General features: G+C 49.9%; 1 protein-coding gene across 4 annotated transcripts in view; it reads left to right on the top strand.

Annotated features, from left to right (window-relative positions):
• Nucleotides 1–15,748, top strand: part of PSD2 (pleckstrin and Sec7 domain containing 2) — a 78,903-nt gene that overhangs the window by 44,603 nt on the left and 18,552 nt on the right. For 2 of the 4 annotated variants that reach the window (XM_055719031.1, XM_055719030.1), the window contains 4 exons: nt 4,546–4,626; nt 5,193–5,305; nt 7,441–7,501; nt 15,298–15,388. In XM_055719031.1, coding sequence (XP_055575006.1) covers nt 4,546–4,626; nt 5,193–5,305; nt 7,441–7,501; nt 15,298–15,388 — 346 coding nt within the window. The remainder of the gene's footprint in view (nt 1–4,545; nt 4,627–5,192; nt 5,306–7,440; nt 7,502–15,297; nt 15,389–15,748) is intronic. The other 2 variants (XM_055719032.1, XM_055719033.1) reach the window with 2 other exon arrangements.

Below are 15,748 nucleotides of genomic sequence, written 5' to 3'. Positions count from 1 at the left end.
AAACTGGTCCAAGCCCAATGCCCTTGCAGCCTGAATTCTACAAGCAGCCCGCCTGTATTGGGCATCAATGGCCACAGGCTGCCACCAGATCAAGAGCTTCCTGTGTTTGGTAAGGGCCCAGAAAGACCCCCCTCAAAAGCAGTCCCCAGGCTGAAGGGTTTGGAATCCAGACCTGGATCTGCACTGGACTCCCTGCCAGTCCCCAGGTTTTTCGTGTCTGCACCCCAAAATCTTGCTGCTGTGCCTCCTGACCCAGTCTGTATAGATGGCATGAAGGGTTTGATGGACAGCCAGGTATACACCAGAGGTCCAAGCACCTCACTGGTAGATTTGTCTGAATAAGACAAAAAGGAAGTAAAAAGTATTTAATCAAAAGTGAGAGGGGATTTCTGAGAGAGACTAATGAGTGTAGCAGTAGCAGATTTTTTAGGATGCCAGTGAGTGTGAGGGCACCAATCCCCATCATCCTTCTTCTGGATCAGATATAACCTGTGTTGCTGTTGTTTTTTTTATGTCCTTAAAATGTCTCACTCCTGTCCAGATCAGCAGAACACAACTGATCTTTGACAAATACGCAGCCTTTCAGTACCAAAGATTGTGACTCCCAACTTAGTCCTGGGACAGAAGGAGCCCGTGAATGGTTTCCTAGAGAGGCTCTTTTTATCACCTGGCAGCATCCCCATTCTTTTTTGCTGTGGTTCTTGTAGCAGGTGCATTGCTGGCTGCTGCTGCCTCAGGTCTAACATCCTTCTCCTTTCTCGCAAATTTGCCACGACAGCTCACTGGGTGGGGGATGTGCCCAGAAGTGGGTCTCTGGGGGTGCATCTGAGTGTGTCCCTTTGCTCGTTTCTGCAGCCCTCGCTCACACTTGCAATCCTTGTGCCTTGGGAAGCTGTTTGGTGACCCACATTTGGGAATTGACACAGCCATTAAAAGAAAACTTTTGTTTTGATCAGCTGGGGTTTTGTCATCCACGTAATTTTCCAGCACAAAACCTGAATAGAGCTGCAGGTTCTTTGACCAAGCAGGTGGATTTGCAGAGCAGGAAGGGAAGAAGGATGAGGATAGTTGTGTTTTAAGTTGGTCTTGCTCACTTAAGACAGTGTAAGACCAACTTACAGTGGTGGGAATAGGATTTAAGTGATGCTTTCAGGCCAGCTCCATGTAGGAGGTGGGCTGGCTAGGATGATTGTGCAAAAAGTAAAATCTAATTTTAAAGCTTTTTAGTTCATTTTAACCCCTTTTTTTCCTTTGTGAACACTGGCAATTTTCTCAGGAAAAAAATAAAAAGAAAACAAAGCCTAAACCAAACCAAACCCAAAACCACTCATCCTTGTCAAACAAATAGAAAAGGCTTGATGAACGAGAAAGTGCAGCTGACAAAATTCTGTGAAATTAACCTCAAATCCAGAAATCACCTTCATCTCTCTGAAGAGCATGTGTTTTGGCAGCTGAACTCTCCATGGAAGATTCTTGTTCCTGGACTGGTCTGTGGCATTGTCTCAGCTCCATCACTACTTGCGGTCTCATGTCTCTTGCTGGATGGAGGCTGAGCTGTTTCAGCTGCCAGGCCATGAAGCACCGGCAGTGCCAGGTGCTCCTTGCAGGGTTTCCCAAGGGAGCACTGTGTGGACAAAACCCCACAGGCAGTGATGGAGCAAGCAGCAGAGCACAGTTTCAGCATCGCAGTGCGCTGAGAACCAGGGGTCTGTCCCACGGGCAGCATGGCATGGGCACACAGTGCATTTACCTCCTTTCTAGATCAGGTGAATTTTACTTAGCCAAACTTCTTGTGGACAATCTTTTTTTGACCCAGGTGACTGTGGCACAAAAAGGATCCCTGAAAATACAGGCTTAGGTCTGTAGGATAGTGTGATCCCGGCTATAAAACAGCACGCCTCTGTCCACGTCCAGCTGTGCAGGAATGAAACTGTGGGAAAAGGCCAGGGCTCCTGTGTTACCCCTGGGGTGGCTTGTGACCCAGCAGATCAGTGAGCACTCTTGGTGCCTGGACCTTTCCAAGCCAGGCAGAGCAGGGGAGCATCAGGCTGGGGTGTAAGGTGAGAGGAGGTCTGCAGAGGCTGCCTGTGTGGCAGGGCCACCAGCCAGAGAATGCCAGGCATGTCCCTGTGGGAATCACTTTGCTGTTCATGTGGGGACATCTCTGTTGTGTCTGAGCTGCGTGGTGGAGGTGTTACCTGTTCTGCAGGAGGGGCTGGGACTGGCGCAGAGGGAGAGGAGGCCAGTTCTTGAATGAGGAGAAAAGAGCAAACACCTAAGCCCACCTTAGTGTAGGCCATGGTCTTGCCTTGGCCAGTGCCAGAGTTCTGCGTCACAGGCACGCCTGGGGCGTCTTAACTGGCTCTGGAGCTCAGGGAGAAGGGTCCCATCAATGCCACTGAGCCCCTGGCTCGGCATAGGAATTTGTTGCTTCCTGGGGGCTGGCTGTCTCCACGTATCCTGCAGCACTGTCTCATTCCCTTGGCAGGGCTGGTGTCCCTGCTTGGACCTTTTCCAAGCTGAGCGGGACCCAGTGAGGCACACAGGAAGGCGAGATGGGCACCCAGGCTGGGAACTGCTGGCGTTGCAGCAGCTGGCATGGACCTCACGTCCTGGGGCTCACAGGTTCCCTGTGGACTCCTGGCCTTCAGCACGACCCAGTGAGCTGGGGGTCAGGCAGCGATGCCTGCCTGCCTGCCTTCCTGGGCTGCCCTGATGGAAGAGTGGGGTGAAGGGGAACTCCCACCTGCTTTTTCCTGCCTGACTATAGACCTAGTTAGGAGTGTAAATTAGGGTGTAGGCCATGGAGAGACCTGAAGGGCAACCCAGCCCACCCAAGACATGTGCTGGGCTATAGCCCCACCAAGTGTTTTGGCTTTAGCGAACCTTGGTCAAGGCCAGTCCTTCGAGTTCAACTTGAGGTTAAGTGGGGGGAGACAGCCACCGCTCTGCCCTCTGGATCGCTGCAGTGCATGGCAGTGGTTGCTGTGTGCCCAGTGCCCACAGTGCTCATGTTGGTTCCCAGGAGACCTGGTAAGTAGGTGCCAGAACAGAAATAATCCAACCTTTTCTTCTGTGGGACTACAGCTGCATGTGTGAGGTGGGACCTGACCTGCGGAAGGGAGAGCACTGGCTAGTTCCCAGCCCTCGCACAGCCAATGCATGAAGTCTTCTGCAGGCATAGAGCTGAGAGGTTCCCAGTGGGGCCTGGGGTTTGCTTGGTTCTGCTCGTTCTTTTGCACAGGGATGAAGATGTGGTGACATCTTTCACAAACACGTGGTCGTCTTCCCCATCTCACATCACCTTGCTGTGAAGTTCCAGGACAACTGGAGAAGACTCCCTGGGGCGCTGCCAGGAATCTGCATGCCAGTTGTTGTGGCACTGCTTCAGACAGAGTAACCTGGGGGGCCATGGACCCTTGAAGACACGCTCTTTCCCGGAGCTAGCAATCCCAAATTATAAGATTATTTTATGAGTGTGAGGCCTTGTGGTTTCATATGGCTTTGAAACAGTCTGCTGCACAAATTCCAGCACCAATACTTATGTCCCACCCCTCAAAACTCAGCCTGGACCTCTCCCCTGGAGCTGACATGCTGCTTTGCCTGATCCTGCAGTGTGTTATGCTTCCAATCAGCACCCATGCCAGAGGCTTTACAGCATTCGCCTCACAGGAGAAGATGAAACAAGGCTGCAGGAAAAGCAATGAGTTCTGCTTGTAACATGTCCTTGCATGAAACTGGATGTGCAATGCTTAGCGATATGCTTTCTGTTTGGTGAGGAGGAGGAAAAGGAATTGTGTATGGCAAAGGCTGAGTGCATTGAGGTCACCTCCTGTTTCTTGCCAGCATTCATTGATTATTCTTGCACTTCTGCTGCCTGAGTTGTGTAGACAGAGGAACGTAACTAGCACCCATTCTAGCTTTAAAGGCCACACTTCTTCGACCATCCTTCAAAACTGTGGCAGGGGAATGGTTTCTGGAGAAGCATCCATGGATGAGCAGGGCCAGAAGCTCACCTGGGCTACCCTGCTCCAGTCCCCAGCGGCATCCATCTGGCATGCTGGCAAGGTGTTGCGGTGAGAGGGTGGGATGGGGGCCAATGTGAAGTGGAGAGCAATAATATTGCAGTAGGAGGAGGGGATGTGTCCAGCAATGGGAGAGGACTAGGTAAGAGAGAAGGTGATCGATGAGCACAGAGCATCCTCATGGCCGCATCCTCATGGCCACCTCCTCCCGGCTGACTGGGGAGGAGGCTCTGCCTGGCCAGCAGCACAGCGGAGGGATGCACTGGGGGCAGGCACCTCTCATTCTCAGGTGTTTAAGGCTGGCAGACAAGTTGCTAGGCTGTGGGCACATTAGGACCCCTTGTAGGTCAGGGGTCCTCCAGCAGTGTTTCAAGCTGGGAGAAAGTCCCCCTGGGTCTGGGATCACATCTGTGGCATCTTGCTGGGAGTTGGGCTGGCCAGGAGACAGCAGTCTGCTGCTCTTCTTGTAGACAGTCTTCTTCCCCAATGAAAGGGCTGACTACTCCCTCTTTAATTACAGTAACGAATTTAGCAAGTTGGTAGCAGAGGAGTATCTCAGCTTCTTTGACTTCACCGGCCTGACCCTTGACAAAGCACTCAGGTGAGCTGGTCTCTGGTGCTCCCGCGCAGGGCTCGGGCTGGGCAGAGCGGAGCAGTGTGGTGGGTTTCTCCCCCAGGCTTCCTGGTGCCACCGGGGGCTGCCTGTCTGATAGGAACAAGGGCTGGAGGCAGCTCCAGGTTGTCATTTAATCTTTGCTTTGGTGTCATGTTTCGCACAAAGTACTGCCATGAAAAGTGGGCTTCGACAAGAGGGCCCCCAGCCTGCTTCCCCATGGTGGAGAGCAGCTTTCCCAGGAATCCCATCCTGTACAAAATCAGAGCAAGTGGGAGCAACTTCTTCCCTTGGGACAGACGACCCATCCTGGTGCCATCAAGCCACAGGTGGGTCAGATCTCAGCTGACAGCACATTTCCCTACACAGCTCAGAGCTGGCTCCATAGACACCCTTTGCATTGTACCTGCAGGGGCCCAGGGCTGAATGGGCTGGGGGGAGGACAAAGGCCTTCCTAGCTGCTCTCGAGACCTCCTTTCCGTCTCCCTCCTTAGCATGGATGCTGCCCAGCAGATAGATTCATGACATGTTTAACTATCATTTTCACTTTGCAGGACGTTCTTGAAAGCATTCCCACTGATGGGAGAGACACAGGAGCGGGAGCGGGTGCTAATTCATTTCTCTCGGCGATACTGCCAGTGCAACCCAGAAGAGAGCACGTCGGAAGGTACCACTTTCTTTCCCTGGCTCTAGTGTCCATTGCACGCTCACAGTGCACGTGTGCCACAGAGCCTGAGTGTAAAACCAACCACCCAGAGCCGGGCCTGAATGGCACCTGCTGGGCAGGCAGATGCTGCAAAAGCATGCACTAGATGCATGATAATTTAAGAAAGCTATTGCAAGCTCTTTCTTCAGGAAGCAATTCCTCGTTGCACCAGCCTAAACTTACAAAAGGTGTTCCACCAAGATGAAATTCGAGCAACTGTGTGTTATCTACTCTGGCTGTGATGGCCTGTGGGCACAGAGGCATGATAGAATCAAAGCAGTTTTGTCTGAAGATGATCAGGCAGCTGAGAAGGTCTTACAGCCCTCTAAAACGTTTTAGGGCATCACTACCTGCTGATCCACTGACTCCTCCACTGATGGAGACATGGCTGTTGCAACACCAAGGGTCACTTCAGCCTTGCATGATGGGATGCTGCAAATGAAGGTGGCAGAAACTGCCTTGCTGACTGCTGCGTGCAGTGGCTGGTTTTCCTCTCAGGGGGTGGTGTCTTGGACATGCTATTAGTGCTTTCCTGTACTGATGAAGCCCAGACATGGAAGAACTATATGGTTGTGTTGAGATACCCTGTGAGCCGAGAGAAAAAGTGAATGCAACTGAGCCAAGTGCCAGTGAGAGAATAGAGGCTTTTGGGACACCAGCTCCACCTTGGGGCCATGTGGGACATGATTTACCTGACCAAAGTGATAACAGTAAAGCCAGGTGAAGATGTCAGGGCAGAACCTCCCACAGAGCCTCAAAAATGTGCACTGAGAAGGGACATTGTCCTAAGCCTGAAGCTGCTGCTTTTGAAAGCACAGGAAGCATCTTTCTTAGAAAGTTACTATCTCTTGAAGGGAGATGTCCGTCATACCATGTCCTCAGGACTGTCAGCCCTCAAAGAGAAATATATCATGTTCCCATGAGGAACCCTTCCTTCCTCGGGCCACAGTTCTTTCAGGAAAGGGAGAAGCTCATGTGCTCAGTTGCCATCATCCTGGGCTTGTGCGTTTGGCTGCCTTTAGCTGGCAGTGTTTAGAGCTTGGTCTTGAGCATAGGGTGCTCAGGGCTTGTCACTGTTCCACTATTCCACGCAAATGGTGCCTTTGTTTAGTGGCTGACCAGGATGGGAACAGGCCGTGGCTGGTGCTCTGTGGCTGCACATCTGTCCCCACAAGGAGAGACCAGTGCCACTTCCCCAGCCAAGCCTGGGGGTATGTCACAGCCCAACCCTAGGTCACCAATTCACCGTGTGCAGCATGCACGAAGGAAATAAGCCAGGGCTATCATGTCACATCTGGCTTGGTCTGTGGAGCAGCCTGTCTGTGTGAGCACATCAAGTCATGCCAAGAGCAGGGCCAAAGACCAAGGCTGTAGTATTTCTGCCCCTGCCTCCTCCCTGGTGCTCTCTAGCCCTTTTGTGAGGTCCTTGCAAAGACCAGTTGATGTGCCAGAGTGCATTTCCATCTCACTGGTGTGAGGGTGGTGCATGGAGACTAGTCTCTTGACCCTGAACAGCTTCAGGACACAGCATGGTTTTGAAATAACAGCAAGCCACCAGGCTGCTTGGTACAGAAGAGGGTGCTGTGCTGTCTCAAATGGAAGGAAAGCTTCATGTGAGCTTTGTTAAGTCAAAGAGCCAGAAGTGCTGCACTCATTTGTAGTAGTAATGTTTGTTGAACATCTCAAGAACTTACAGGCTGCCTGGGAATGATGGCTAAAGACCTCAGGACAAATCCCTGTGGTGACTGTGATCAGCGGGGGGCAAACTAGCTGTTTGCCAGGGTCTCTGCCCCATTCTACAATGGCATCGGCACAAAATGGATATGGCGGAAAGTCTGGTCTTTAAAAAGCCGTTGACAAAATTGGTCTAAAGCCCTGGTGATCATTTCAGGAAAAGGTAAAGACTGAGGGAAAAAAGGCTATCTTTTTTTTTTTTTTTAACCATCTTATGCGGTTGAAAGAAACAGGTATTCTTTAAGGTCCCCAGACATAGCAACTAGCCTTGGTTTTGCAATGGGTGGGCCGCCAAGACAGCAAACACAAAAACTGCGTGGGAAGGGGAGTAATCACAGCCATCTGGCTGTTGTGTGTTTCAGATGGGATTCATACGCTCACCTGTGCCCTGATGCTGCTAAACACAGACCTTCATGGCCACGTAAGTAGTAGTTGGAGATGCATCCTTCTTTTTTTCTTTCTCAGTATCGAGTTCTGTCTCCTTATGCAGGATGTGTTTCTGGAAAATTGAAATAGGCTGGCAGAGAGTCCTCTTACCAGCTCTAGGGGGAATTTTGGGTGCTAGGCCCATACCTGGGGACAGTCCTTTTAGTGTCGCTCCACTCTCGACCCAAAGGCATATCTCCTGCTGACATCAGTTATCTTACACAGGCAGAGGCAGTGCAGCTTTCTACCCAGGACCTGTTGCTTGCATCAGCCCTGTCCTGGGAGCTCTCATGGAGAGGTCCTCACCACCAGTCTCTGTGGGGCTGGCAAGCAGCAGCACCACTTGTGATGCTGCTTCTTGCAGTGCAGACACCTGCGGCTTCCCTCATCCCAGAAACTGCTGCAAGGGATCAGTGGTTTCATACAGGTCTCGATTTGATCTTTCCTTCCAAAAACATGAAGTAAGTCCCAGCTGTTCCTTTCCCCCAAGTCATTACAGCCAGCTGCTGGGGAGTGTCCTATCAGAGAGACCTCTGGACAGAGAGCAGTGTGAGCAGAGCTCAGTGCCCAGGAGTGTGGCTGGAAAACAGCAGAGGCTGTAAGATCTCTGGCCACCTTTTAGAGGTTCTTTCAGGTGGCATAGGTTGGATTTGTTCCTAAAAGGTCAACCACAGTGTAGAGAGCACAGCAGAGTGGGAGGAAAAATAACTGTGGGGGGAGATAGGCATAGAGGGCAGCTCTGGGACATCATGTACCCTTGCAGACCCCTGCCATAGCACACGTCTGGGAGCACGCATGGATTCTGTGCCCTGCTTGATGCTGTGGGAGGCGATAGTTACCATTGACCCCAGATCTCCTCCCTCTCTCCAGCCTTATGGTGAGGCATAGAGCATGGCTGTGAGCTTCAGGGGGATATGTTTCCTTTCCAGGGGTAGAGGGGGCTCCTCACCTCTCAGGTCACTGAAGTACCTTCTTTCATAGCCCCTCTGAGAGCTCAGACTTGGAGCCAAAGATTCCCCAGAACTTGTGTGAAGATAGAGGGGACACAGGGGGCTGTCTTGTGGTAGCAGCCTGTGGATGTGAAACCTACACACCCTTCTTCTGCCCCACAAGCCCATGATTTCCAAGCTGTATCGTCAGAGTCCTCTTCTGCCTCCAGCTAGTAACAACTTGTTGTGCATCTACAGAAGCTTGCCCTGAATTTCTGTTCATTAGCCTGTTAAAGAGGGGACATTAGGCTACAGTCAGCTCTTTTTTTGCATACTATGGGGGTGGGGAGAGGACACTACACGAGTGCTCTTTACCTGTGATGGGAAAGGTGGCAAGGTCACCAGCTTCACCTGTGCCATCCTGACAGTCCATCTGGGAGACCCTCCCCATCATTACCATACAGATGCTGCCATCATGACAGTGGCGAAGTGTGAACACCTCAGTCAGTGAAGGGAATTACTGGTTTCTGCAAGAGCATCCTTTCCAGATGTGCACTGTGGTCTGCACCAGGCTGGCTACAGCTGCCACGTCCTCATCCTTTGGGGAACAGGCAGCCTGTGACCAGCGTCACACTGGCCATTGGGTCCATTCCCACCCACATGGCTGCCAGTAATGTCCACCAAGTGTCTCTTGGAGGCAGTGGGACAGCCGTGGGGCCGGCTGCTGGGAGGGTCTCTCAAAGCATTCATCCTTCAGCCACAGTGGTTGGAGCCAAGGAAGTATTTTCGTCAAAGCATTTCTTTTAGTAGCAAAGGCAGCATTGTGGCAGAAAGCAAACTATGCAACTTCACTTCAAAATAGTCTTATTTTGTGTAGTATTTTTAATTTAAAAAAATATTTCCAAAATATGTCTTTGGGAATGTAGAAATTATTGAAAAGGCCCCAAAACCCTAAACCTCCCAAAACTTTACCATTTCAATTTTTTGTTGACAAGCTGGTTAAAAGACCTGGTAAGAAGAAATGGTCTCGTGCTATCAAGGCAAATTAAAAATAGCTTGCTTTTGACCAGGTGTAGAAATGCCTGAGCTTTTCTTTGAAAGATCTTCTCTTTAGTTTTCTGCATGTGTAACATTAATTTCTTCTTTTCCCTCTCCTTCTTTTTTTTTTTTTTTTTTTCCCCTCCCTTCTGCTCCTGGAACCTCTCTTTCTGCTCTTTAATCCTTTACCAGGTGGTAAGTGCAGTCATTCTAGTGTTTTGCTTTAAAGCACTGGCATTTGACTTGTTTTTTTCTGTGTTAAAAAAATAAGGATTTTTGTTTGTCTGGATTTCTAAGTGTTTGTGCAGTGTCCTTCACTACTTAGCAACCCATTGGCAGCTGATATGCATCACATGAAATTCTGCTTGTGTAAAGAAGAATGGGTGACATGATCTCACACCCCTTTTTGTTAAAGATGCTGTCATGATATTGCATATCACTTTTTATTTTATTTCCTTTTTTAATATTGTGTGTGTGCGTGTTCCGGTGTTTTACTGTGTATTGCCATGGAGTGGGAAATCCCTTTTGATTAGGAAAAGGTGGCTGATGTGTCTCTGTAAAGGGGCAGTTCCCTGCAGCAGTGTCTCTACGATAGGCTGCTTCACCATTCCAGTAGTGACCATGACATACACTGAGGCCAGGTTTAAAAGTGATGAGACTGGCTTTAAAACATATTTGCACCTGGCCACACTGTAGTTTTGCCTTAGTACTGTTGAATTTCTACCACAAGTGCACCCAGACTCTGTTTCCAAATCGTCCAGAAAACTTACTGTCTTTAAAGTGAGGCATTCCATGTTCACAGAATCACCTGGTGTTGGTGTTTAAAAGCCAGCAGTCACCAACAGACGTTACAGGCCTTTTGGTATAATCCAGGTTGTTGCAACTCTCTACCTTGGCTCTGCTGGTGCTTTTTGAACCCCAGGAGATCTTACAGCAAAATACCTACTCCTCTGCTCCGTCTCTGCCCCTTGGAGACAAAGCTCTGGGATTTTCCTTTTCAACCATCACTGTTATCCCTTGTTCAGAGCTGCTGGCCATGGAAGGGCAGTGGCAAATTGTCACCTGCGCATCACTAGCACTCATGGTTGCGTTGTGGTACTTGGGTAAAGCCCAGCTTCTAGAGTCACATTGTAATGTGACAAGCTTTAGCATTTGTTCAGAGAGCAGGTCAGCGGTTCTCATGGCCACTGAACAAAGCTTGAAATGGGATCCCTGGCAGCTTCTAACTCCACGTGTTGATCGCTATTAATCTTGCAAACCCTGTGATATTCTCCTTGAACCAAGCTTATGGTTTGGTGTTAGCAGTACTGCTGTGTTGGTAGCACTGGCAGAGCTGAAAAGCTCTGAGGCACAAGCATCTGGTGGTGTCACCTGCAGAGTGGCACCAGTCTGCCTGCAGCAGCTTTGCGTGGCCCAGGGGTCATTGGTACCCAAAGTCTTGTGGGTTTATTCCCTGCATCAGGGTGATTTTGTTTCTGTAGCCTAGATCACGTCCACTACCAGACATCTTGGTCCAGTGACCCTCACTTTTGGGTTTTTTTCCCCTGAAGATGAGTATTTGGGGGAGGTCAAAAGAGCCTGAGTACAAGCACAGTAATACTTACGCTGGGGACCTCACAGGAGATGTACTCCACTCACCACTTCGCAGCTGAGGTGTTTCATGCCTGGGGCCTCCAGCCCAGAAGCTCAAGTGGTTTAATACCTCGCTGGGTAGAGCACCCCCGCCATCCACCCTTCACGGCCTCTGGCTCCCAGGAACCTGCTTCTCCTCCTCGGACTTTAGCACAGCACGTGCTTTTCCCACTGATCACCCAGCTCTGTACTCACCTGCCTAGCCTCCTAATGCTGGGACCCGGCAGCAGCTAAGGCATGCCAAGCTACAGCCCAGTGTCTTCTGGAGGTGGATAGAGCCATCCTGGGCACTTAAGGAGATGGTCTGCAATCATCTTGGGTGAGTCAGCTCAGCAGCAGCTGGCTGAGGCCCAGAGGATGCCAGAACCCAAATGTAAGCAGGGGAGTTACAGTGGGTTGAAACAGTGGGACGGCCAAATCAGCCTTGTCTACTGACGATCAGATCAGTCTCATACTTCCTAATTTATTTTTATGCACTCTAACCACTGTCAATGCGCCTTGTCTCTGCATCTCTCCATTCTCATACAGTGTCTGCACCCACCTGCCTCTGTCCATCCGTTCTCATACTGTCTTTACCCATTCATAGAATCGCAGAATCACAGAACAGTTTGGGTTGGAAGGGGCCTTAAAGATCATCTAATTCCACCCCCTCTGCCATGGGCAGGATCACCTTGCACTAGACCAGATTACTCAAAGCTCCATCCAGCCTGGCCTTGAGCACTTCCAGGAATGTGTTCTGGAACACTTCCAGACCTGTGCCAGTGCCTCACTACCCTCACAGGAAAGGATTTCCTCCTAACATATAATCCAAATCTACCCTCTTCAAGCTTAAAGCCATTACCCCTTGTCCTATCACTGCATGCCCCTGTATAAAGACCCTCTCCAGCTTTGTGGTCAGCCCCTTTAGGTACTAGAAGCTGCTATAAGGTCTCCCCAGCGCCTTCTCTTCTCCAGGCTGAAGAACCCCAGCCCTCTCAGCCTGTCTGCGTAGGAGAGGGGCTCCAGCCCTCTGATCACCTTCGTGGCCCCCTCTGGACTTGCTTCAACAGGTTCATGTCCTTCTCATGTCCCCAGAGCTAACTTCCATTTAGCTATCCATCCCTTCTCATCTATTTAATCCACTGTTCGCTCACTCACTCTCCATCCAAGCACACCAGGGTGCTTGCTGATTGTCCGACAGTGATTTCTTATGCTTTGCTGCATGCTCTGGAGCAAGCAAAGATGGGATGAAGTTCTTTTCTGCCAGGGGGTCATATCAGGAATAATAGGTATGTGTGGCTGTGAAGCAGCCTCTCTGGCTTGTACTGTTGCTGGTAAGTGACTCATGCACCACAAAAAAAGAAAAATGCCTCTGTTGGGGATATATCTGCAAGGGACATACAACATCTGACCTTTAGGTGTGCAGATACATTCCCCTGAAGATTATGTCCACATGTGATGATCTTGCTGATCATCATAGTGATCTCACAGTGGCCCTTTCCAGAGTTGTTCCTGGGATTCCCCATACTTGCTAAATACCATTCCAGTATGCGAAGGCTCAGGCAGTCCCTGGTGCTGGTGCTGTTGATAATGAAGCATTTGTGAGCATAGAACTGTTTCTTTGCAAGTGTTTGTCAAGTGAAGCTGCAAAGTCTGTGTCCTGGAGTGTTTTTTTGTTTTCTCTTTTCAGCTGGTGTTGATTTGCAGGCACATGCAGGCTTTATATTTGAGTGGCTGGCTCCAGCCCGTTTCTCAAAGCAGCAAGCTGAAGTGTTAAGATACTGTTGACTTGGGGTTGTATTGCCTCTGAGCCACCCAGTATCCTGTGCTTAGTCCTACTGACAGCCAGCCTGAATCCTGCCCCCAATTCTGCAGTGCTTCAACACACTTACCCAATGAGCCGAGTCACAGTATTACCATCCTTACTGGAGCTTTCCCATCACCTCTTCTGGCTGTCAGAGAAAGGGTATGTTTTCATCATTCTCAGTTGCTCAGCAATTAGCTGCTTTTTCATGATGTGGCTGCTTTCTCAGTTTGAGTTCAGAGATCTTCTTGCATGAGAGAAAGAGGAAGATCACAGAATAAAAACCCCTGGGATCAATATATGTCCTGGACACAATATGCAAGCAACCCAAAAAAGGATCTGTGAGGCTGGTAACTTGTGCACTTTATCTGTCTGTATCCTGTATCCACTCTTGCTAAAATGTGTTGGTCTCTGCATTCGTTGCTGGATCACTGCAACAGGATCTCTGCAGGCAGAAAGATCTGCTGTGCGCTCTGCTCTTCTGCCTGAAGGCAGGGGTAGAACTAGTCACCTTCTCTCTCTGCAAAGTAATATGGTGCCTCAGTCTCAGGCAACATACCTACCTCACCTCCAAACTCCCTGCCTCACCTTCAAATTCCCTCCCTCGTGGAGGTTCATTACTGCATTTCTTAATGTACTTTGTCATTCTCCTTCCTTTCTCTATCCACATGGCATTGTGCTGCTGATTTTTTTTTCTCTGCCCCCCTGCGTAATTCACCAGCCAGCAAGTACACAAATCTCTCTTCCCTCTGCTATCTCTCTTCCCTCTGCTGAAAAACCTAGCGTGTTTGCAGGTTTCCCTGCAGCTCTTCAGCTTGTGTGCACCCACTGAGCACTAGCTGGCAGTAGCCTCTAGCTATGGGGTCTGGTTATGGGCAGCAGCCAGAAGCTCCCCTGTGAGAAGGCAAAGATGGCTGAGGCTCATGTTGTGTCCCCAGGCACTCCAGATTTGTAGCAGTGCTTTATTCCTCTTTTTCTTGATCTCAACAAGAGGCATAATTAAGACTATCAGACAGAGCTGTGCAGTGCTGGCTCCCTGCGTAGCCAAAGAGTGTGTCTGCACACACAGGTGGCCAGCGCGTGTGTGGGGCCATCCCGAGCCCTCACTCTCTGCCGGGGAGAAGCCTTCACTACACTTCACTGGGGGAGAAGCCTGCAGGTCATCTGTTGTGCATGTTTGTGGGCAGGGGTTTCTGGTTTCAGTCTCAAGAAGTTATTTTCTTGCACAGAGAACACTTCTTCCCCTTCAGGGCACCTCCTGTATCATCTGCTGCAGCTTCATCCCCTCCCAGTGATCCAGTGATGCAGTGAGGCCCTTCTTCCTCATTGAGATGCTAAGTAGGGTCCTGGCTCTGCTGTTCTTGGCCGTTCTCCCAGGTCCTTCTGGGTTGCATGGCTTGATGCAAAGCCCACCCAGTGTCAGGATCCTTAAGAACACTGGTGGCAGCTCATGCTGTCCTCTCCCCAACCCCACTGTCCACTCCATGCGGTGTCACTATGGGGTCTGTCCTTGGGGATTTCACTGTGTGAAGGCTGCAGTATGACATGGCACTGGAGACACCTGTTTTTCCTTTGTGGTGTCAGACTTCTCTTTCAGAAAACTACAGTTCTCACTGACTGCTCCACTCCTCTGCTCCAGTCCCTTGGAGAGGGAGGCTTGGAAAAAGAGTTCCAGCCTCCAGCCCCTTGACCCTCACAGGCTGGGAAAGTGTCTCACCTGACCATGGTGAGGAGTAAAGGGTTTGGGAAGACAGATGCCACAGACTGACATCAGGCAATCTAGATGACCTGGCAGCATTAGCACCAAATAGTCTTGGCATTAGCTGGTGATCAGTGTGCTCCAGGTTGTGGGATTCTCCCAGTGTCTGTGCATTTCCCTCACATGCCACAGCACTTGAGTGCACGCAGCACCAGTAGCTGGATCATCTCTTTTCATAATGGCAATAAAAAAATAACAGTTTCCGTGAAAGACAAGCTATTGCCCACCGTTGGCTGTCTTCAGAGGCTGACAGTACACATGCAATTTCACGTACAGCAGGCTTGGGGACCCATTCAGGCATTGCAATTTCAAGGCAGTGAGTGCATGTCTTGAGCTTTGAGACACAGGCCCTGTAACCAGGACCAACCTGGAGACCAGAGGTGAGATCACTTAGAAAGTTTGGAGGAAGAACTGGAGATGTTGTTTTCAGGCGTTTTATATCCACCATTAAGAAAGAGGTAATTTGAAACATTTGAATGCTGATGAGCAAAAAAGCAAAGAGCCCAATAGAAAATCAGAGCAGAAGACCTTTCAGCTTTGCATTCTTGGGGCAAATGCAAGCTTCACCGTCACATGTACAATTGTTCTTTATAAGACACTGATTAAAGTGTAAACTTTCCAGAAGTTTAATGAACTGCTTCTTTGCCTTACAGAATATTGGCAAAAAGATGTCGTGTCAACAGTTCATAGCAAACCTGGATGGGCTGAATGATGGGAAGGACTTTGCAAAGGATTTGCTGAAGGTAACATGATATAGATAGACAGTGGGATGCTGTCATTATTACCGTAGTGCCACCTTGTCCTGCTGGGATGCTTTGAGCCCTTAAATCAGCATTTTCCAGTGCACGCACATGGATAGCTTCTGCTAACTTGCAGTGATCCACCAGAGGTCTGTTCCCTGGTCATGTTTTATCCAGACTAGTGGCAGATCTGCCTTCAGAGCGTCCCAAGGGTCCCTGTCTCCCATGGTAGTTCTGTGATGCACCAGACAATGCACCAGTTATCCCCTCACCCCTAGATGTGACCATCTGGCACTGATACTTTTCTCTGTTCAGTACTGTGGAATATTGGTTAAGCACCCCAAAGTGAGCATTTTCTCCTTC

Source organism: Falco cherrug, chromosome 8 (genome assembly GCF_023634085.1).
Source record: "Falco cherrug isolate bFalChe1 chromosome 8, bFalChe1.pri, whole genome shotgun sequence".
NCBI lineage: Eukaryota > Metazoa > Chordata > Aves > Falconiformes > Falconidae > Falco > Falco cherrug.
The sequence above is the reverse complement of the archived record's forward strand: the minus strand, read 5'-3'. Positions and strand labels throughout refer to the sequence as shown.